Source organism: Parasteatoda tepidariorum, chromosome 12 (assembly GCF_982258835.1).
Source record: "Parasteatoda tepidariorum strain Cologne lab strain chromosome 12, Ptep-v5.0, whole genome shotgun sequence".
NCBI lineage: Eukaryota > Metazoa > Arthropoda > Arachnida > Araneae > Theridiidae > Parasteatoda > Parasteatoda tepidariorum.
In genome coordinates, this window is record NC_141766.1 from 46,956,450 (window position 1) to 46,981,977 (window position 25,528).

Below are 25,528 nucleotides of genomic sequence, written 5' to 3' on the forward strand. Positions count from 1 at the left end.
TTTTTTTGGGATGAATACGAATCTGCATTTTGTGATCATAATTTTTTCTGAGGAATGCTTTTTTTTCCTCGAAAAAAAACTGGAATATCTTGTTTGTTGCCCATAACTTGTTCTTGATTAACTAGAAATTTTGTTTGCTTTTTCAAATACTAAGCATAATAATTACGGAGATAAGTTCTGGATATCAGGGTTGGGCTAACTAGGTATATTACAGATGTAAATTTTAAGGCGATTTCTTCTTATTCAGATCTCTAAGCAATATTGTGGCATTAAAAAATCAAAATTCTTGCTCTTAAATTTACAAACAACTTTATAAATATATAGGACCTGCAAAAAAAAAAAAAAAAAAAAAAAAAAAAAACTATTGGCTTTTAAAGTCGTTAAAAAAATCTAAGTTAAACAAAATCTTTTGAAAGATTTATGCAAATTGATGACAGATTATTGCGAATTTATTTTGATTCACTATTTAGTTCTCTGTAAGGGCATTTTTTAAAAAGTTTGAAAAAAATGCAATGTTCATTTTCTGAGATACGCATTTTGAGCTGTGTCTAGAATAAAGCTATGTCTTCATCTAGAATAAGCAATTCTAAATGAAAATTTATTAAAATAAAGCATTATATAAGAAGACTAGAAAACGATATGCTATTTGAAAATGTTACGTGGGTTGCGGAACACAGCAAATATTATTAACAGATAAAAATATCATAAGCAAAATTGAAATATAACGTTGCTACTTCCGTAATTTAACCAAACTGCACACATAAAAACAAAATCTACTTCAAAAATATTTACGATAACATCATTCTACTTGATCGTTTAAACTTATTTCTTCATTAGTGCGTTTTACACTGGCGGATAGGGTAAAAGTTGGAAAAAACTGAGTCCTTAAGTTTTCTCTTATTTTCCTAAACGGCTAAGTGAATAAAACTGCTTACATTTGAATGAAAAATTAGCCGTTTGGTTCCAAGAATAAACCTTATTAAATATTTAAAAAAAACTACACTTCGGAAGGTGAATAGTTTTTGGAAGTATAACAGTATTCTCGGTTTTATTAAATCTAGTCAGATAAAACCGGGTATGCAGTACAACCTGTCAAGCTGATCAATCATTTCAGTTGACCTCAATTGTCAACTATTGAGTTTTATCTCTATAATAACAGGAATAAAAATCTTCCGAATCTGGCCACCGCTAACCAAATTTGTCTAGAAGTTTCATAGAATTCTATTCTAAATAAATAAGTTAACCAGAAAAAAAACTTTCAGGACATTTTCTGTCTTTTGAGCCCCAAATAACATGGCAAGCGTCTGCAACTAATTTCATGATAGAAATGTATTTTCATTTTATAAGTGGCGTTGAACAGCCAACCTGCTTTTAAGTTTACGAGCGTCAATGCTCAACTATGAAGCCTTATAAATTCGAACACAATCCAAAAGACAAAGGAACTTCTGAATTAAGCATTGGGTCAAATCAGCCTTCCTGGCGGATTTTTTTAGGAATCTAATTCACATTTGCGTTACATAGAGAGGAGAACCATGAAAATCTCGCATTGTGAGCCCAACGGCAAAGGGATTCTAACCCATGATCTGGCTACCACCGAGAATATTTCAGCACTGCTGGTCGCAGCAAGCCGGAAGAGTCCCGCAGTGGACTGATCGATAAGACACGGTTCCCAGCAGATCACCGAAGTCAAGCATCACTGGCTGCGGTCAGTGTGCGGGTGGTGACCACTTGGATTTGTCTGCGAAGGGACCGAGGGTGGGTGGTATTGGTCTGTGTTAAACTCTTCTACCATAATGTGGTCGACTTCGCTTGCAGGTCGTCGGGTTACCAAAGCGGGGGTGCCATCCCCTCCGCAGAGGATCAAAATTGTGATGGCATGTCTTCGGATCATCCTCCGGGATGTTTCCCAGACCGTCGCCAATAGCCCATTGTGCAGCTCTAGTGCGACGTAAATTAACAACAACAACAGCAGGCCGGAAGCAGAATTCGTATCAACAAGCCAACCTATGGCTGTATCAACAAACCACCACTACCATTCGAATGATAGAGGTGGCTTGTTGATAAATTATTCGAAAAAATATTTATAAAAATTTATTTATAAATGAACCACAAATGTTTAGTGGCTAAAACAACACTTAGTGTCAATGGGTGTCACTTTGTCAAGGAAGTTAAGGAGGCTGGTGCGCAATGCCAATCCATTCACATTGATGTCATGATATCGTTAGTTTGAAAATTGTAGAGTCAGAAGCTTCAAGCCTACAATGGGCTGTTGTGAGAATGCTTTATTTTAACTTTTTGTACGCGTAGTGTGAAATTAAAACCAATAAAATCGCAATAAATGGAACAAAAACAAAACTTACTTAGGTGAATCACATTCTCTGAATGCTTGTTGAATGCCTCCCCCACACGTTCGGGAACATTTTCCATAAGGTTTCCATTTTCCCCATTGGCCATCAACAGGAGTGAAACCTGCTGGCCGGTATCTGGTACATTCCCCTTGAAAACATCGCTGGAAAAAAAATGAATAAAATTAATAAAACAACTGAGTCCATTTATTGTTACATTTTCCTTCACTTACTTAACTCGCTTTTGTGTTTGAACCATCAGTTCCAGTCAAATCTATGCAATTAAATGGGTTATTCGATTAAAAGGGGAGTGCAATATTCTATCTTTAATTTCTTTTTAATGGTATTTAATGCAAAGTATAGCGTTTTGATTAAATAGACTTAGTTCTATGATCAATAAACAATTTTGATTAATAGCATCTGTGTTAGTATCATAAAATATAAATGTCATTTAAAGTTACATAAAAATAAATCAATATTAGTGAAAAGTATAATGGAGGTACTAAAGTATTATTTGATCCCTACCGAAAAAATAAGCTATTTTAGTTTGGGATTTTTTAAAATATATCGTTTCCCAGATTCATTGTTCGAAAGGAGAAAATCTTCAATTCAATATTTTAACCACTTTCTGACTACCTAAAGTGCTTTGGAATTTTTATGGGATAGAAATATAAAATCGAAATCGTTTTTTGACCACTACAAACAGAAATTGTGATTTTATCTCCAAATAGAGTTTTTCAAAAGCAGAAATAAAGATAGGCATTATAACAGCAATTCAATGCCTTCACGGCTTAAGAACATTTTTAAAGTCAAAATTAATTAAAAGACGAACAAAAATAATACTATAAAAGACAATTATTAAGCCTGCATTATGGCATAACCTGTCTTATATAGTCTGGATCCAAAACATAGTCTAACTAAATTACAAACAGACCTGCTTGCTGTTTTTAAGCAAAAAGCATCGAGAAATGTGGATAGCTTATGAAGACAACGGCCCAATTTTCAACTATATAAGCTAATCAAGGAAGCTGATATAAGAAAACACATCAAAATAAGTTGCTTAAAGCTTGTCAGTCACATCTATCTAATGGTAGGTATGTACTTTATTTACGTCGCACTAGAGCAGCACAATGAGTTATTGGCGACGGTCTGGGAAACTTCTCTGAGGATGATCCGAAGACTTGCCCTCGTAATTCTGATCCTCTGCAGAAGGGATGGCTCCCCTGATTTGGTAGCCAGACGACCTGCGCGCGCGAAGTCTGCCACTTTACGGTAGAACAGTTTACCTCGGATTGACACCTCACACTCTCGGTTCCAACGCAGACTGATTAAAGTGGTCACCCACCCGCTTAATGACCGCGCAGCCAGTGATGCTTGATTTCGGTGTTCTACTGAGAGCTGTGTCTTTGCGATCAGTCCATTGACATCCTTGACATATAAGATCTTCAATTACAAACCAATGGGAACTAGAATTAGATTTAGGACTAAGATTAGATGGTTTGACTGTGACTTCAATCCTAAAAATTACTATCCTAAAAATCAAAATCCTAAGTACTATCCTAAAAATCGAAATTCTAAGTACTATCCTAAGAATCAAAATCCTAAGTACTATCCTAAAAATCAAAATCCTAAGTACTATCCTAAAAATCAAAATCCTAAGTACTATCCCAAAACTCAAAATCCTAAGTACTTTCCTAAAAATCCAAATCCTAAGTACTATTCTAAAAATCAAAATCCTAATAATTACTAACAGCAGAACATTCACAAAGAAAACAACAAAATGAAGGAAGGTTCTAGGGAAGGTTCTCGCTCACAAAAGTCTGTCATGCCATTAGAAGAAGAATTCCTAACAAATCAAAATTTTGACAATATTCTGATAATCTAGAGAGCTAAAATTTCAACTAGATCTCATAATTATAGTGAAGCATGAGAAAAGAAGTATAAATCGTGTACATGCATAATGAAAATGTATCGTCAATTGAAATTTTAACTACCTTCTAAAAATGAAACTAAATAAATAAAGGTCTTAAGTGATACGAAAAAGAAAACCTAATGAGAAAAAAAGAAAGAACGAAGGAAGATTTAAAAAGAGATATTGATAGATCTACGTGGAGATAAAGAGTAAATGAAGGTCTAATGAAGAGAAAAAATAAAAATAAAAATCACGTTTCTCTAGTGCATTTAAATGGAGAAAAAAAAATTTCACAAAAAAAAATTATTAAAAAATAGTAATAATAATAATAAATGTGGGACGTACTACTTTTGCATTAAACATCCATCGCACCAATCTCTGAACTTCGGAAAGAACAGAACCAGAAAAAAAAAACACCTCTTTAATTATTATACGAGAATAAACGCAACGCCCGATTCAATTCGGACCGTTAAGCCCGAATTTTATGCTATTAAATGGTCATTCGATCTTAGATATTTTTTTAAGAAGAAATTAAAATGCAAAACTTACTTTGAAGTTCGTAGAACGCAACTTTTAATAGTTTATATTTTTTAAATAGTAAATACAATTATATAATGTATAGTTGTGTTGTTATAAATTAACAGCAGTCTCTCAGAGGGTAAATTTTATGAATAGTTAAAAATATTAACAAAAATAATTAAATATTTCACTTTAATAAAATTTTTAAAAAATGAAATAAGTATTATTTGTTTATTATGATATCACAATACAAGTGTAGTTGGTGAAATTTGGAAGAATTTTAAAACTGCTGAAGAGATCTAATTAATTTTTTTAAAGAACGGGGAAGGTTCCTTTCTTTAAATCTTAATTAAATCCTCATACATTAATTAAATTTCAAAGAAATATCTAATTACATTCAAATAATTATTTAATTACATCTATTTCGGGTTCAACAGCCCGGAAAGAATCAGTCGTCTCAATTTCATAATTAATGAGGTGCTTTTTTTCTGGAGCTTTTTTCCTCTGGTTTTTTCTTTCGGTGCTCTTTTTCCCGTCAATCAATCCCTGAGAGCTGTGGTGGCTCAGGGGATAGAGCGTTCGCTTTCCAATGAGGTGAACTGGGTCTGAATCCCAGTGACGACTGATAGTTACGAATTCCGCACCTGGCTCGCACCGACCACAGTGCTGATGTAAAATATCCTCGTTGGTAAACGGATCATGGGTTGGAGTCCCCTTGCCATTAGGCTAACCGTGGGAGGTCATCGTGGTCTTCCTCTCCATGTAACGCAAATGCGGGTAAGTTCCATCAAAAAGTCCTCCATAAAGGCAAACTTCTCCCAATACTCGATACAAGATGTTCCCTTGTCTTCTGGATTGGGTTCAAAATTACAAGGGTATGGGGTTGAATATTAGTAGTCGTAAACCCACAAAATTGGTCGACTCTTCAACGACTGTTATAAAATTAAATTAATTCATTGAGAGCCGTGGTGGCTCAGAGAAAAGAGCTTTCGCCTTCCAACGAGGTGAACCGGGTTCGAATCCCAGTAATGGCTGGTCGATACGAATTCCACACCTGGCTCTCACCGACCACAGAGCTGCCACAAAATATCCTCAGTGGTAGACGGATAATAAGTCTCTTTGCCGTCTGGCTAAGAGTGCGAGGTTTTCCTCTACATGTAACGTAAATGCGGTTAAGTTTAATCAAAAAGTCCTCCGTGAAGGCAAATTTCTCCCAATACTTGATACAGGAGTTCCCTTGTCTTCTGAATTGGGTTCAAAATTACAAGGGTATGGGGTTGAACATTAGAAGTCGTAAACCCAAAATTAGGTCAGCTGATCAACGACAGTTATAAAATCATCTCCCTGACTTATTTCGTTTCAGTTACAACAAAAATAGAAATATTTTCTTCGTTTTAATCCACTCGTAGCACAGATATTATAACTACTCGTACTACTAAATTATTAAATAAAAAGAGAAAAAAATGTCTTTCCGAAACGGACTTAATTTAAGCAACAAAATAAATCAACAAAAAATATATTAATAAACAAGATTAATCGTCATAATTACGATTTACTAAATAACTACAGTTATAGTAAATAAGTATAGTTACAGAAAAGAATTATAATAAGCAATATTTTAGATACATTAAATAATTGAAGTTTATATCAAAATATAGCATTTCTACTTAAAAAGATATAAATAATACATTTTTCTTTTAATAAGCTTTCAACCAATTTTATTACTGTGAAAATAGTAGTAGTTTTGGATTTAGCTTCGATTAACCCTATTTAAATCAAATTTTCATTCTGTTTAGAGTTTTAATGAAATATACCTGAGACATAAAATAATATCAATAGCTCATTTTTAATTTAATAGGACACGGTGCGTACAGGCAATGTTTAACAAAATATAGTTAAATAATTTAATCAATTTTATGATTTAATTTTTTCTCATTAGAAAAAATAATTTAAATTATAAATATAAAATTAAATGGTTTAAATTATCTCGATTAAAAACAAGTGTTTAACTAAGCAGTATTTAGAATAAATTTGGTATTAAGCATTAAGATCTTCGTAAATAGCAATTTCCAAATTGTTTCAGTCTACTTAAGCATCCTTCAAATCACGAGAAAAAAAAAATAATTTCAAAATTATCAATCAAGTTTAAAAACTACTTAACTATTTTCTAAAAAAGAAGTAATCGAGAAAGAAAGTAACAACTTTTTATCTAGAGTGCATCCTGTAAAGTCGGCCTTGCTGCAATCATCCTCATCAGCTGTTTAGCGAAAAACGAGGTCAAGGTAAAGAGGACACTTCTCTGTGACCTTGAAAAGCCGCTAGCCTTTTTCTTTTTTTCAACTAAGCTCAAAGAAATAAATAAAAAACTTTCTATGCAAAATCTCCTACGCATCTATTGTTATTAACAAAGAATCGATTATCCACTTTTTAACAATCAATCTAGTCTTTTTTCTTCGTTTAATTGTTAACTGACATATATCTTTAACTGATTTTGACAGGTTCCAGTTCTAGGGTAAGTTTTAATCCATAGTAATTTTTTTTAAGGACCACACACTAATAAGGAGATGACATCGTTTCTAATTGATAAGCTTCAAAAGGACAGTTTTGCATAAATCATTAATACTTCACATAAGTTTGCAGACTTTTTTTCACACTTAACAAGCACAATAAACACTTGATCATTGCCTATTGAGTTCCATTATGATATAAATGAATAATTAGTCTAAACATCTTAAATTTATAGTGTGAAGATCCTGCTTTTAGGATTTTGGTAAACACTTCTGAATGTATGAAAATTGCTGCGCAGAACAGGATTTTTTTTCAAGATCAGTTCTTATTGCTTCATGAAATGGCTTGTTCGATAATTAGATAGTAGAATTGTATAGATGAGTTCAAAATCAATTTCAGATTAGTTTGCAGACTCATTTCTATATTTAACAAGCACAAGGAACACTTGATCATTGCCATCCATAAAGCCATAAATAAATGAATAATCCAAATAGTTTTTTCTTTGTCGTATGCCTGTTTAGGCAGTGGGAGTGCGATTTGTTCCTGTTTTTCAGTGGCGCCATCTATGGCCAGGAATTCGACTTCTGCCACGCCATTCTCACAACCACAGCTCGTTTATAGGGCGGGTCACATTCACACACAAAGGAGAAAGGACATAGAACACACAGAGAGAGAGAGAGAAAGAAACACCAATGCCTTACCCGGGATTCGAACCCAGGACCTTTCTGATGCAAGGACAGTTCCCTGCCCCCTACACAGACCGGTCCGCTCCAAATAGTTTAAATTTATAGTATAAAAAAGATTTTATAATATTAAGGATTATGATAAACAATTTTGAAAGCGTGAAACTTATTGCGTAGAACAAAACTGCGAGATATACTTATCAAAACTTTAACTTGAAAAATTAAGGTGAAAAAAGATGACATAATTCAAAACAAAAGGATTTTATATGAAAAGAGAAATACAACACAGTCAACGAAAAAAAAAAAGAAAATGATTTTAAGTGAGAAAACCGCGGTAGTCAAGGGGAGCGACGCTGATCGAAAGAGGAGAATCAGGACAGAATACATTTTTAGACGAAATGGATGACGTGAGAAAATGATATCAGTTACAAGAGAATCAGCTTTCCTATGAATGTAACGAAATTCCACAGCATCAAGACGACACACTAATTTTTAAAGCTAAAAAAGTTCTTCTATTGACAAATACATTCTTCCACTTTTTTGGGATTATTTATTTTAATACTGGGGGATATTTTTCAAGCACAAATCTTTGATGTATGATGTGCTTTAAAGGGGTCAGATAGTAGAGATGTATAGGATGAGATATCTATATAAAATATTCAGAAAAATTTATCAGGAAAAGATCATCTTATTTAACTGTACAATGATTTATTTTTGTATTTTAGTCCCTTTAACTGTATAATGATATATCAAGAAAAGATTAAATTATCAGGATCAGATTATCAATTATCAGGAAAAGATGAATTTTTTTAAAATTTATCAGTAAAAGTGAAAAAGAAGAAATATATATTTTAGTCTTATTTAACTGTACAATGACTTATTTTGCCATGTGGATGAAAGTATTAAGTGACAATCTTGGAGTGAAGGAAGGACTGATGTGCATTTGGCAACAAGTAACCGACCATTAACAGTAGAAATTCTATCATTAACAGCAAATTAAAACTTGAAGAATGCGAACTCTATGACGCGCAGAGTTTTAATGAGTATTAAGGATTTATGAATCTTGCCGGAGTGAAGTTAGTGAGCATAAAACAAAGATAATCTTTATTTATGCAGTAAAATTTCAAACAAATTTTAGATATTTTTATAGTGTTGAGCCTCGATGACTCAGAGACTTGAAACACTAACTTCTGTGGTAAAGATCTAGGGTTGGAACCTGAGTGGCTGTTTGAAGTCCATCTAACTTAGTGTAGATCGATAGGTAAAAATTTGTGTTTAGGTAAAAGTTGTTAGGTTGTGAGGCTGGCTTGTGCATATTGCTTACCACATTGTCACAATTATGCTGTTAAACAAGAAATAGTGAAGCTTCAAAGTGAAGCTTTAATAGTGAAATTTTGATATAAACTATATTTTCATAACCATAGTTGAACAGCCAATACAATTGATTTGACGACTGCAAATTTGCAGCTCAGTAGCCTTGTAATATTGAACCCAATCTAGAAGACAAGGGAGCTTCTGGATTAAGTATTGGGAGAAATTTCGCTTTCTTGATGGAACTAATCCGCATTTGCGTTACACGGACAGGAAAACAACGAAAACCTCTCATGGATAGCCTGGCGGCAAGGAGACTCTAACCTAGGATCCGTCTTTCATTGAGGATATTTTGGCAGCACTGTGGTCGGTGCGAGCTGGGTGCGGAATTCGTTTTGACTAGTCATCATTGTGATTCGAACCCGGTTCACCTCATTCGAAGGCAAACCCTCTAGCCCCTGCTTCACCACAGCTCAAAGGAAGCTATTGGAATAGAATGGATCCAGTACCCCCAGAGGGTTTGATTTGTTATGGGAACTCGGAGGATTTTGTGACTTGGATATGTTTAGCATGAAACCCGTTACCTTTTTGTACAAGGGGAGTCATCGGCGCAGGGATCGAACTCACGACCTCTCAAAATTGCGTCCGATGTCTTACTATCCCGACCCCTCAATCGGCGATACAAAAAAAAATTTGTAGAAAAATAATACCTTTAGAACGTTTATTCATTTTACGCTGATGATAACCAAATAATAGGGAAATTAATGCGAGAAAACTGGACCTTACCATGCAATTTTTCGGCCAATAAAAATGCACCGATAGCATTGGAACATGCTGTTAGACCATTATGTTTTTAAGTTACATAGAGACTACTAGATTGGACACCTTTTAGTTAGAAAAATAATTTTTAAAGCATTTATAGAAAGCTTATGTTAATACTAGATAGAATCATGAATTTACTCTCAAAATGTTATCGTGAATTGTATTTAAACTTAATTGTTGTCAGAGCTTCAAGTTTAGATCTGCGTTATATTCCCGCCTTTTGAGAACTGTTAAAATTAACGAACTAATTAAAAAGAATTTACCTTTGTATCACTGCATTGAGTTCCATCAGCCCAAGGTGTATGCTGAGTTCGACAGCCTCCTTGCATAGTATCATCCAAAGTACACCATAATCTTTTACATTCGGGCATATAAGGACAAATCCTGGATTTAGGACCAAATACTAATTCACATTGACGATCTCGTGGATACAATTGTCCTGGTGGTTGTTGAAATTCGTCATCTAATAGCAACATGTTACGTCCTGGACTATCTGTGAGACATCGTCCATAGCCAATGCTAGAATTAAAATAAAATTTCATGTTAAAGGCTGATTTTCATCGGTTTTTATTTCAAAAATCAAGAATTCAACTTATAGTTGGGAACATAATTAAACTTGCATCTGAATTTGACGTCTAGTGTGTAATTTAGGAAAAAAAATCAAACTCACAAGCATAATGATAGCATATAAGAATAAAAATAAATAAATATTACGGGTAAAAACCTTTTAATTAGCGATACTCGTACATTTTTATTTACTTCGCATTAGAGCTGCACAATGGGCTATGGGAAACATTCCTGAGTATGATGATCCAGAGGTAACATATGTCACATTCCGTTTTACAGAAAGGACACATTCACACACCATCCATCCACAGATTATAATTTTGACCTGAACCAGAGCACGATCAATCTCTGATCCAGTACCCCCAGAGGTATTGATTTGTTATGGGAGCTTGGAGGACTTGGAGACCCCGACAGATTTAGCATGCACCAGTCACCATTTCGGACACGGGAGTTTTCGACCGTCAGGGATCGAATTCAAGACGGCGGAATTCAGGGAATAGTGGTATGTTAGGGAGACTGCATACTTCAACTGGTTTAAAAAAATTTTGCATTAATTTTCCAGTTTTTTTAATTAATTGTAAAATTTTTCACCTTTTATTTTATTTCACATTTATTATTTCAACTTTCAGAGCACGTCAGTTCTGTAACCATGCCAGCCAATTACGTTTAATTAGTAATATCTGAGCCTGTTTGAATACGTTATTGTTTCTAATGACACTTAGAACAAGCCAAGCTCTCTAGCTATTGGGCTTTTGCGAATTAAGTCAGGAATGTACGCCTTTCGTTTGACCCGAGAGCATCGCAAGGGTGAAAGTACGTCTTAGCACTGAACCCCACGAATAGATGGCTGCAACCCTCATTCATGAGGCTACATCCTCAATTTAAACGTAGATCTGAAGGGGAAGGAAATTTTATCCAGATCCCTGCATTCATGGTACTGCTCAGTGACCGACCACAGGACTTACGATTCCACAAATTTTACGAGCTCGTATATCGCATGTATACCTATTGAATACAATAATTATTAGAAAACATGACACGAACATAAAATAAAAATAAATCGGATAAATAAATGCCAGTATTGGCCCAAAGGCACTATCGGCATACGATGACATTTCTAGCTATGGGTAAACATGAAGTTTGAGAATTGCGTAGTATGTCCCTCCCTTCCGAATTTGTAACATTGTTCAAAAATATCCTGCATAAGTAAAATAATTTCTATAAATTTTGAAAAGTATGTAAAAACAGAATACTTACTCAAAAAATGTTGTCAGGTAATGTCTACTACATTCAGACCAACTCCATGGATGGCTATTATAATCCAACATTCTTGCCATTACATGAAGTTGCTTTTTGTGGGTATGAAAGCGAGAGCATTTCGGATCATCATCGTGTGGTAAACTCATCCTGGAAACAAATTTCATTTACATTATTTTAGTACATTTGTGTTTTTATAAAAATTGGAATTTTTTTTTGAATAACAATCTTAGTTTTATTTCTAAAAATTAAAAAAATTCATTTTTTTTTCATTTTTATAATTTTTTTAGTTATAAATAGAGCCCGGATTTTGATGACCTAAAAAATCTCAATGCCCTTAAAAAGTGCAAAAAATGCCCTTAAAAGTGCAAAAAATGCCCTTAAAAGTGCAAAAAATGCCCTTAAAAGTGCAAAAAATGCCCTTAAAATGCGAAAATTGCGCTAAAAATGCCTTATTACATGGCTTAAATTGAAGTAAAAATATTGAACTAAAACAATGTTTTACTCTTTAGAATTATTATGATTCGTTTCAAAAAATATAAAGCAATGCAATACTTGTTCTACGTTCATTAAAGTTTGAAAAATATGTTTTATATCCCAAAATAAAAAAGAGAAAGGAAAATATATTGACTCCAAAACATTTTCATTTCGTATAGAAACTTTAATGAATATGACAACTTCCATCTCATAATATTACTAAATATCAGAACTACATTGGATTATTAAATTTTTTTTAATATTTTGAAATGTAAACGAGCGTCTCTTGTCTGAAAGTAAATTTTTATACTAGGAGAAGCTTCTTTCAACATCTACTGATGTTATTGGTGCGTACTTGTAAAGGACGGTCACACTTACTGACAATTCTTCTTCAATTTGAAAAGATGTTGCTTTACCTGTTAATATCCTAGAGATTTTCTTCATTGTTTGGAAGCCAGTGTAATAATAAAACATTATAAAAAATAATAAAAATTAGAAAAAATTAACAAAAAATTAAAAAAATGCTTTAAAATGCAAAATACGCCCCAAAATTTAAAGAAAAATGCCCTATAAATCTAAAAAAATGCTCTAAAGGACAAAAAATGTCCAAAAATGCAAAAAATGGAAATGTCATCAAAATCAGGGCCTTAGTTATAAATAATTATAAAAAGTCAATAAATAAATAAAAAGGTGAAAGTTAAAACGTCGCTTGTCCTGTCTTGTTGAACAAAAAAAGCAGTCATAAGTAATTATTTCAAACTTTTGTCAGTTATTGGATTTAACCCAGTGCAGTTCCTTACTAACATTTATAAAAATCCAAATCATTGTTCGTAAAATATATTTCTGCAAACGTTTGCATAAATGTTATTACTTATTAAATCCTTAAAATTCTCGGTAGTTTTGGGTACGTAATTTAATATTATTCAATCGTTTGTGACTACATTTTTAAAAATTTGTTTAAACTGTAATTTGCATTTAAACTGATTTTTGCGAAGCTTAAAAATTCTTTTAAAGTAAATAAAGCAAAAACAGAGACATTTTTCGAAACTCCGAAAACAGAGGTATAATACCAATCTGTTTTGTTGAATTGTGTTGATATAATTTTTTCAAAATAAAAAAAACAATTTAAATTCTTTAATACCACATGCTATTACATTTCTCCTTCCAGTTTCGAAAATTATCAATTATAAATTACGATTACTAATGATTATTAGCAATTTTCTAAAATTAAATACCAATCATATTTACATTTTTCCTCCTACGTCCTCACCCTTTTGACGGTTGAAAATCAAGAAAAAATATACATTTTGGATTCAATTAATGATAATACACTTTTGTTTATCTCTTTTTTTTAATCTAGATTCATGTATTTAGACATCAACTATTTCTTCTGTTAAAAAAATTTACATTAAGTTATCAATTCATTTTATTTCTTTTGCTAACAAAGATAGTTTGTGGTATCTTGCTTGACAAGGTAGGCCATCATGTAAGAAAGAAATTATACATGATTATGTTGAAGATTATCTTATCGAACAAATAATGATTTAAAGGATGACACGATCATTAAAGCAAACAAATTGCTTTTTAATCAATTTCAGAATCAAGTGCTTCGAGATAATCACTAAGTACAGCGATCATCAAGTTGTTTTAAATTACGTCGCCAAATGCTTCCCGATTATAAACTCTATACTGACAACAATCAAAACATTTAATATCCAGCCAAAAAATTAACCACCCAAGTAGTTCCAGTTAATTTAGAAGCACTGATAAGATATGCATAATCTAAAGATAATTCTCGTTTTTAATTACAGTTATTAGGAAATATTAAAAATTATTTAGACTCTAAAATAGTTGTTTACAGATTTAAATAAAGTAGAGATAAGCACTTAAAATAGGAAGATTTTCTTCACCTTTAAAACATTGATTTACGATAATTGCTTTAAAGTGTTGCAAGGTGACTAACTCGAAGCAAGTAGATAGGACTTGAATATAAATGTGTAAATAATACGAGCAAATAAAAACATAATTAATGTAAATAAAGAGATTACATCTATCAATCAAACAATTTGCGGAATATTTTACAGATTTGTACCTTTTTTCTTAAATATTAAACCAGTTTTATTTGAAAAAATATTTTTTGAAAACAAAATGTAGGTTTAAAATGGAGGAAAAGCAGTTTTGTTTCTTTAAGAATTTAAGTATTCTTTAAAAATTGTTAAAAATTTCTTATCAGCTACTTTTTTGTTCGAAAAACATTATCAACACAAGTTGTTAGAATTTTTTTTTTAGGTTCAGTTCTTTTTTAACCAAAATTAACCAGACAGTATTGTTCAACACTAATCTGGAACCTTCTTGATTCAAAAATTGTTTCTAATCTGTCTAAAAACAAAAATGTTTTTGATGTTCAAAACATCAAAAATCGGACGCTTAAATCTGTCCAAAAATCTATAATTACTAAGAAGAGCAAATTTTTTTGTACTTCGAAATTTTTGCAAATTTTATTAATAAAAATTTATTAAACAAAATTTTGTTAGAAAAAAAGCAAATTTATTTAGAGTAAGTATTACTTTAAAAAGAAAAATTTAAAAATATAAATGATTCACAGTTAGTTAAACTTATTACCTACACCGAGGAAGAAAAGTCCAATAAGGGAACTATTCGAGCGTAGAAAGACAGGGAGGGAAATGGCGAAGCATAAAATGTTAGGAAGAGTAATGTACGCGAGTACAGAAGTCTAGGGAGGGAAATATCCGAGCGTAAAAAGTCTAGGGAAGGAAATGTAGGAAGGAGAACAAAAAGTCATAGTCGGAAATGTCCGTGCGCAAAAAGTCAAGACTGAAAATATCTGTGCGCAAAAAGTCTGGGACAAAAATGTATGAGCGAACAAAAATCTACTGGTGAAATATCCGAACATAAAATGCCAGGAAGAGTAATGTACGCGAGTACAAAAGTCTGGGGCGGGAAATATCAGAGCGTAAAAAGTCTAGGGAAGGAAATGTAGGAAAGAGCGCAAAAAGTCATAGTCGGAAATGTCCGTGCGCGAAAAATCAAGGCCGGAAATATCTGTGCGCAAAAAGTCTGGGACGAAAATGTACGAGCGAACAAAAGTCTAAGGGTGAAATATCCGAACATAAAATTTCTACAAGGCGAAATGTCTAATGACGAATAGTTGATATGAGACTATTGCAATTTTAGTTGAAAACTGCTGTTAAAACTAGTTTTAAAAAAATAAAAACGGAAGTTAAAAATCAAAATATATAAATGATTTTTAATATCCTTATTAGAACAAGTTTTTGTGATTCATCCCGAAATTACGTATAAGATTTCTGAGTATTAATACAATAGTATGAAAACCTTTGAAAAAAACCTATTCAACGAAGTCCGGTAACTTCTCGCCAATAACCGCAGGTCACGATTCGTTTTCGTTAATATGGTATCTACTTGAATGTAATTAAATACCTGTGGTGAGACTAATTCAAAGTGTTAATATTTTCCTGGAATTTTAAATGTCGAAATGTATGATTTTTTTGTTGTTAGTTACGAGGAATTTCAGTGAAATTTTGTGAACAGTTATAATCACATTTCAATTGAGGTAATTTTTATTTTAAAAAATGATAATTAACCCTTTGGTCTCGCTTTATGAACAGTTTTAAAAATTTACCATGAACTTACATCAATCATACACTTTATTCGTGAACTTATTCTTCCGTGCAATTGAAAAAACAACGTAAGTGCTTCACGATAGATTTCGAGGCAACTATTTTCTTTCTATTGCTAGTGTTTTAAACGCTAAAATATAATTCCAGAAAACTGATAGAACAAAATTTATTTTACAATTTTTTTTTTTTGCAATATGAAGCTTAATCATACATAAATGCCAAATATATAAAAATCTCAATTTTGAATTTTTCGTCGCTTACGTAGATTTTTCAATTGCTGGGCAAAATCCACAATAAATTCGAAATAAAATAAATATATATCTTTTTAAATTAAAATTAATTTAGCAACGTAAGTGCTTCAGGATAGATTTCGAAAAAAGTGGCTTGACAAATGTTTTCTTTCTATTGCTAATGCTATGAATGCTAAAATATAATTCCAAATAACTAACTTTATTTGCAATATATATAAAGTTTATCATACATAAATGCCAAATATATAAAAATCTCAATTTTGAATTTTTTGTCGCTTACGTTGATTTTTCAGTTGCGACGCACAAAAACACAACAAATTTGAAATAAAATAAATATATTATTTTTAAATTAAAATTAATTTAATAGCATAAGTACTTCAGGGTGGATTTCGAGAGATATGGCTTGACAACTATTTTCATTCTATTGCTAATGCTATGAACGCTAAAATATAATTCCAGAAAACTAATAGAAAAAAATTTATTTTTGAAATTTTATTTTTTGCAATATATATATAGTTTATCATACATAAATACCAAATATATAAGAATCTCAAATTTCGGATTTTTTTTATCGCTTGCGTTAATCTTTCAATTGCACAGCGCAGCACAATAAATTTGAAATAAAATAAATATTTTTTTCTCACATTAAAATTTAATTTATATTACATAATTTATCTTTTAATTTATGAATTACTTGAAAATCAAAGAAAATTGGTGGTGAAAATAAAATTCATGGTTCTTCAATACATAATACCTTCAATCAGATAAAATATATAATTTTCATGTTTTTTTTTTTTTCATTAATGCAAGAACAAAAATCATGTCTCTCAAAAAGTTACTTAAATAATCTTTATTTGAAATAAATCTTTCCTATATATTCAAGAATAAGTAACTAATAACAATGCAGAGTTAAATCAAATAAAATTTTTATTTTATTACGAAATTAAAATAATTTCAAAACTGTCAAAAAGCAGCACATTTTTAATAGCAAATCTATCCAATTAACATCGTATATGAGCTTAATGATAAAAAGTTACACAAAATACAATTTTACAATTTTATGCACGTAATTACAATTGTTGAAAAAAAACGGTTAAAAAGTAGCGAATTCCGAAAATAAAAAAAGAATTTCAAGGTTGTGGCTAGAAAGTTACAATTCCGAAACTGAGTAAAGTACTCTTAAAACTTTTTTTCAAGCCACTCATAAATCAGTTTCCAGAGATAAGGTTTAAAGAAGCGTGCACAACATTCTGACATAACTATTTAAAGCTAACAGACAATCTTCCTTTAAAACCTAAGATTGAGAAGAAATATATTTTGCAGAGAGAGACGTCGACCTTGGCGGCAAAAAGTAAAAATATTCGTTTTTACTTAGTCTAGAGTCAGTGTTGGGCAGAGGCGTCATAGGTCAATTTAGGGTCGAGGCTTCTTCCTGTTTTAAGATGAAAATTTACGGAAAAGAATATAACTTGATGAATTGCTTTCATTTTCTGATGCGAACTGCTTGGTATTTAAATGAGAAGCATTTAATGCAACTCAAAATTTAATGTTACTTTTGCTACAAGTGTTATCAAATTCGCATGTGCGTGCACTAATATTTTTAACCCTTTGACGCAGGTGGGGCGCTGATGTCTCTTTAATATATATTTTTTTTTGACGTTCTAATTCTAATCAAAAATATATTTATATTTCCTAGTTATGCAAAAAACAGTCTAACAGTAACTTTTATTTTATTTTATAACTTTCGTTGAACAGCCGACCCAATTTTTGGGTGTACAACTACTAATGTTCAACTACGACGCCTTGTAATTTTGAACCCAATCCAGAAGACAAGGGAACTACTGGATCAAGTATTGAAAAAAGTTTGCTTTCGTGGAGGACTTTTTGATGGAACTAGTCCGCATTTGCGTTACATGGAGAGAAAGACCACGAGAACCTCCCACGGTTAGCCTGACGGCAAAGGGACTCTAACCCATAATCCGTCTACTACTGATGATATTACACGTCAGCCCTTTGTTTAGTACAAGTTGAATGTGGATTCGTATCGACCAGCAATTGGTGGGATTCGAACCCTGTTCACCTTATTGAAAGGCGAACGTTGCATCCCCTGAGCTCTCGTGAGCCAAAAAAAAATTTTCTAACTACTTTTTTTTTTTTAACCTATTAGCACAAATATAATTCTGATAATCTAGCAGATTTTATTTAGTCTAACAGTTACTCAAAAAATCGGTTAGATTATCGAAGTTATATTTGAGTTTACATATAAAATCCAAAAAAAAGTAGTTTGAAAAAATTGTTTTCAATCACATTAAAAAATTTAACGATGATTGATTTTGAAAATTAAAGAAATTTCAATGTTGAATAACTGTTTCTCTTAGATCTAGATTACTGATAAAGAAGCGATAAGGATAAAGAGATGATCTTAAATTAACGAATTAAAACATTAAAAGACAGAGTCTTAAATAAATTAATGCATTATAAGTAAACCCCTCCCTTTCCACCTACGCCAATTTATTTTAAACAAAAATATTCGATAAATTTCTTTTTTATGCGTCATGCAAATATGTTTTGAAAATTTAGCTTGAAAAATATTTTTCATTTTATTTAACGACCCAAGACCAAGCTTTAAGTAATCGGATTTTTGGAAATAAATTCATAAATGCGATAAAAATCTTTTTTTTTTCTAAATTTAAATTTCGAATATTTCTTCATGTCATTATAATTTGAAATTTCTACCAACGAGAGTAAAAACATTTATATTTTCATATAGACAATCGTTTTTTTTGGCATGCAAACAGAAAAAAAAGATCATAAATTATTATATAAGCGATAAAATTATACTGAATATAATCCAATCTGTTTCATCAAAAAGTCCTCCGTGAAGGCAAATTTCTCCCAATACTTGATACAGGAGTTCCCTTGTCTTCTGGATTGGATTCAAAATTACAAGGCTACGGAGTTGAACATTAGTAATCGAAAACCCAACATTGTGTTGGCTGTTTAACGACGGTTAATAAAATAAAATACATTATAAAGGAATACAATTGTACTTACACGTGTCCCAGTTCATGAGCAATAGTAAAAGCTGCACTAAGTCCATTGTCTTCAACGATAGCACAACTGCTATCAGAGTCACACACCATTCCAGACTGTGCTAATCCTAAAAAGAAAAAGATTTATTCATTATTACAATGAACGACAAGAAATAAATTCAAACAAACGAGTCAAAATTAATGTAGTAAATGCAGTGAGTTATACTTTATCTTCATATTCTGGGTTCTCAGTTAATTGCAAATGTGGATCCCATTGAAACATATTTTTAAACAAAGGCCTAATTTGGTGTTAATAGTTTATGAGGTTTACACCTTTACGCATATTCTGTTGAAATTTGCGAAAAAATAGATTTTAAAATTTTTACTAATCTTGAAATTTTAATAAAATTTTTTCATTGAATTCAGATAAATATAAGACTAAAGAAATGACCAATTCCTTAAGATTTTTTTTTTGTATTGCAACATTCGGCACGAAGACCATAGAACTCGAATCCAATTGCTTAATTTTTTTTTTTGTTTTTTTTTACAATCGTCGTTGAACAACCGACCCAATTATGAGTTTACGACCACTAATGTTTAACTCCGCTACCTTGTAATTTTGAACCAATCCAGAAGACAAGGAAACTCCTGAATCAGTACCCCCCAGAGGTATGATTTGCTATGAGAACATGGAGGACTTTGAGACTCGATAGATTCAACATGCATCAGTCACAGTTTACTACACGGGGAGTCTCCTGGCCGGTGGGAATCGAACCCAAGACCTCTTGGACATGGGCCCAGTGCTCTGCCAACCAGGCTATCTCGGCCCTTAATTGCTTCATTTCTCAAGATCAATTTTTGAAACTAGACTGCTGACTTTTCGAACACTCCAGTTCATGGTTTCCATATCACATGATAATTCATTGTTGCTAACAGACCATATATCAATATATATTTTTTAATATCGTCAGAAAATTAGAACGGATTTATAAAGCAATATGTAATAATATTCTACTTATTTTCAGAAAATTAGGATCTATACCTATACAGCAGTCGGTATTCGTTACCACCCTTTTGTCAAATTTTTTATCGCCATTTTGCATAAATGAGGTATCATTTCGTTGCAATGATACTCAACTTTTTTGATGTTGTTGACGTATGCCTGTTAAGGCAGATGGGTGCGATTGTTATTGTTTCAAAGTGGCGCCATCTATGGCCAAGAATTCGACTTCTGCCACACCCATACGTCACACCTGTTTATAGGACAGACCTATTCATACATCCATTCATTTATCCACAGATTTTCGATTTCATTCACAGATTTCAATTTTAACCTGAATCGGAGAACGATCAATCTCCAATTCAGAGACCCCAGAGGTATTGATTTGTTATGAGAACATGGAGGACTTTGCGACTCGACAGATTTAACGTGCATCAGTTACTATTTACTACACGGAGAGTCTTCGACCGGCGGGGTTCGAACCCACGAACTCTTGTAAATGGGCCCAACGCCCTACCGACCAGGCTATCCCGGCCCACTCAACTTCATTCTTCAAACTATAAGACAATGTGTCAAATAACTTAAACTTCAAAAAGCAAAATGGGAAAAGTCCAAAAGCGTTAAATCTTAATATTTGAGCGGCGAATTCTCATATTCAATATCCTTACGATTCAAATGACTTGCCAGTTGATAATTGTTTGATATCATTATTACATTAAAAAAACTCTAATTTGAAGAAAACAAAGTTAAGAATCCCAGCACTAAGAAAAGAGCGATTCTAAAGCCAATTATAAAGAGAATTTTTTGATATTTCGGTAAATATCTGAGGAATGCAAATTTCATGGTTTAATTAATTCAATGAAACGAAAACTTCTGTCAGAATCACAAAATCGTGCAAACAAACAGTCGTAGGAAGAAAATGATTAATAATAAACCTAGGAAATCAAACCAATTATTCTTAAATCGAGGACTTTATTATCAGAAAAAACAAGGATAATAGAATCACGCTCCAATCCTTCTTAAATTGACGGGGAAATTAAAAAAAAAAAAAAGATATCAAAATAGAGAATCGTGAGGAAAATGGTAATAATTTTCATTTAACCAGAAACATTTGAAACAGTTCGAAGTTTATGAAAAACGTTTCATTTCTTAAATTAAGTATGTCAGTATATTATTTCGTGATCAAAATGACCTTTTAAAAATTAATTTTAAGATACCATATGCCGATTTCTTATGAAGAAAAAGCAAAAAAAGAGGATTTTAGGCACGATAAAACGCCACGCACTTTTTGAAAATGCTGAAAAATGTCTCCATGGCCACTGTTCAATGGCACAAATTTGAGTCAACTTCACTTGAAAGAGTTGAAGAAGCTAAAGTACCGCAATACGAGGTTACTTGGGCCAAGACATCTGCAATTTTCTAAGAATTTGTTTTTGAGATTAATTAATTATTGTAAAATTTGAGTCTACAATTACAATAACTGCATTAATGAGTAAATTAGGTAGAATTTTAATTTATTATTGTTAAATTTGAGTCTACAATTACAATAACTGCATTAATGTGTAATTTAGGTAGAATTTAACGCGTTGAATGCCACGCTAATTTAAAAAGTTTAGCAAGACATATCTGAATAAAGTGGTGAATTATATAAGCCTACGAATTGTTTAGAAATAGTGGTGGATAAAAATCTAATAAATTGAATTTATTAAACCAAGAATCACAAATAATAAGCTACCTTTTGAAAGTATTTATTCGCTGTCCGGAGCAAGTTGGCCTCTCTGTGTATATAAATAAAACTATTTTTGTGTGTTCTATATTGCATTAATTTCTTCAAACCATTTTAGTAACAATAATAATATAAAAAAACTAAAAGCATAAAAAATTTACTCGAATTCTAATAATCTTGGCTTCGACGGTCACCGGTGACCCCCATGGCATCCAACGTGTTAATAACGCATAATAATGCAGATGCTTTTCAAAGTAAAATCAAATATTAATTCTTAGATGTATTCGATAGTTAAAAAATTTCTCATGTATGAAAATTTTTACCAATTTTTTAGAAAATCAAAATAAGTCTTCAAAGCAAACTGGGTGTAATAGCACCCACGTTAGGGGCTATGTAGTTTAAAGTTTAACTAAAAAAGGTCTTGTTATAAAGTCTTTGAGAAAAAAAAATATAGCTTTAGAAATAAAAACTCATCATTTCTATCAATAATAATTAATAATTGATCTGAGGAAATAAGTTAATAAGACAAGATTAGTCGATTATAAATATAAAATTCTTATTAATAAACCATTGATCTAAGAAGGACGCATAAATTAATTGTTATACCAATAACTTAACTGAAAATGGTCTAAATTGATGGATAATTACTATTGCTTCCGTTTTCAAAGAGTAGGCTAGACTATATGGAACTTATATATAAAAATGTCTTTTCTTCTTTGAGTTTGACTTAAATTTGAAGACAAATTTTCAATTTTATTAATTACGCGAAAATTAATTTTTTTAATATTAAAATCGTAATTAACAGCTCAGTTTTTATTTATAATTATACGCAGAATTGAAAAAAAATGCTTTTTTTTTAAAAAAAATAATTTTTTTCTAAATTTTATTTCCATTAATTATCAAATTTATTTATCGCTTAGAAATTTACTTTTTAGTCTTAAGATCGAAATCAATAGCACTGCTCAACGTTAGAGAGACACACACAGGCAATTTCTGGTCAAATAATCTTGCGTAAAAGAGCCACGTCAGGACATTTTATTTTATTTTATTTCATACCCGTCATTGCACAGCCATCCCACTTTTTTGGGTTTACGACTACTAATGTTAAACTCAGTACCCTTGTAATTTTAAACCCAATCCAGAAAACAAAGGAACTCCTAGATCAAGTATCGTGAGAAATTTGCCTTCATGGAGGACTTTTTGATGGAACTAACCAGCATTTGCGTTACACGGAGAGGAAAACCACGAGAACCTCCCTCGGTTAGCCCTACGGCAAGGAGACTCTAACCCATGATCTGTCTACCACTGAGGATATTTTATATTAACATTGCGGTATGTGCAAGCCTGGAGCGAAATTCGCATCGACCAGCCATCGCTGAGATTCGAACCAAGTTAACCTCATTGGAAGGCGTAAGCTCTATCCCCTGAGCGACCACGGTTTGATAAATATCACTTGATAATATCACGAGTATCGCCGATAGCCATAAATATCGTGAGCATTGATAAATTTCATTTGGGTAAAAAAAAAATTAAAAAAAATTCGCTAATTCGCCAAATATCAAAAATGTCGCTCTATAATACAAAATATCGATTTTGCCTGAAAATTTAGCACGATAGGAAAATTTCGATATCAATCACCAAACACAAATGATATTATATTCCTGAAATGGGACTGATAAAAATTAAGTTTAATTTTATGAGAAAATTATTTATGCATGCTTAAGTCATAAATGAACTAAATATATTTAAGAATCTAAAATATTTACCTAGAGTATCACATGCTCCTGGATATCTACATAAATCTTCCCTGCAATAAAACAGATTATATTTATATTAATTTAAAAAAATTAGTTTTTAGTATTTGTACACCCCGTAATGAAGAAGTACAAATGGTACAATTTAAACTATAGTAATAACAAAAATATTGTCTTTAGCAAGTTTAATTTTATATTACTAAGATTTTCTTATTATTGCATAAAGTTGTATACATTTAGCTTCAAAAGATTAAATAATCACCCGAATAAAGCATTTCTTATTCTGGACTGCGATTTTTAAGAAAATGGACAGAGCTCAAAATGGAATTTTAAGAAAAGAAACATAGTTAAGAAAATGTGATTTTAGGAAAAGTGATTTTAAAAAGTGGAAATAGCTCAAAATGAGTTTTTATGAAAATAGGCATAACATTTGATTCAGTTTTTCAAACTTCTCTTATGAAAATCGTTCTGTTTTTGATGAATAAATGAGTGAATGTAAAGTGATGCTACCCATTTTCCTAACTTTTTTTTAAAAGACTTAGGATTTCAATTCTGAAATTTTTATTTTTTTATTAATTTTTTTAAATTACATTTATTATTCTTTTTAAAAATGAAATTTTATTAATTTTTTTTTTAAAAATGACGTTTTTAGTCTATTTTTTGTCGAAATTTGCAAATTTAAAAACGTTATAAACAACAGAAGGTAGCGTAAATGTTGTAAAAATCTTCTAGGAGAGACATGGCACGTTATCAAGGAATAGGAATTCATATCAGAGAGTAAATGACGTCGTACGCGACTAGGAGCGCTTCCTCTATTATAATAGAGAAAAACCGCTAGTGTCATACGACATTTACGGGCATGTTTTTAATGTTATTTTAATCCTGATGATTGCCCTAACTCCCCTAGAAGTTTGCCGCAATGTTTATGCGACCACTGTTACTTGTACATTTTGGCAAAAAATGGACTAAAATTGTTATTAAAAAATAGTTTGAAGAGAGAGACTAGTTGCAGATTGAAATCAGTGATACGAAAGTATTTAAGGTCTGTTTGCATTTAACAGAATCAAAATCGCATTTAACAGAAATTGTTTTTCCTCAGTGTCACCTGAAAAAAGTATTTATTTTATGTAGAGGTAAAAATTGCCTAAAATAAATCAAACCATTCAAAAAATACCACCGTTTGCATAAAAAACAAATTCAAAGTCGAACAATTTATCGATTTATTGAACAATACCCACGAGACGAAAATAGTTTCTTTTTCCATGTTTGTAAAGTTTGTTTAATATTTCATACAAAAAGTAACTAACTGAAATGTTAAACTAACTGCAAGAATATTTATACAATTTTGAAACTTTGTGGGTTATTTATGAACACCAAATTCTAATGTTTAGACTGGCTTCTCAATTTAACAACTCAAACACAAGTTCTAGTCAAAACATTCGCTTTCACTTCTATTTTCAAATCTCTTTTCACTTTATATTTAGTTTTCCCCCAGAGTTTGAATATTTGATCCCGCGTATAGAATATTTTGCGCAAACAAGAATTTTTTTATTGAAATATTTTATTTTGGTAGCAAACGTAATCTTTGTAAGGAACCCAAAAATACTCCGAAATTATTAATAATACGCATTGAAAATTTTGATAAACTTCAAAATTCTTAACTATTTCTGATGCTCTGTTGAGTTTGTTCATAACATGTATTTTT

At 31.6% G+C, this 25,528-nt stretch overlaps 1 protein-coding gene across 1 annotated transcript in view; it reads right to left on the bottom strand.

The window, feature by feature from the left end:
• Positions 1 to 25,528, bottom strand: part of LOC107445274 (A disintegrin and metalloproteinase with thrombospondin motifs 9) — a 267,380-nt gene that overhangs the window by 69,727 nt on the left and 172,125 nt on the right. Inside the window, exons 7-11 of the mRNA XM_087156047.1 lie at positions 23,836 to 23,876; positions 19,366 to 19,471; positions 11,925 to 12,074; positions 10,364 to 10,619; positions 2,361 to 2,509 (exon numbers count right to left, since the gene is read on the bottom strand). Coding sequence (XP_087012173.1) covers positions 2,361 to 2,509; positions 10,364 to 10,619; positions 11,925 to 12,074; positions 19,366 to 19,471; positions 23,836 to 23,876 — 702 coding nt within the window. The remainder of the gene's footprint in view (positions 1 to 2,360; positions 2,510 to 10,363; positions 10,620 to 11,924; positions 12,075 to 19,365; positions 19,472 to 23,835; positions 23,877 to 25,528) is intronic.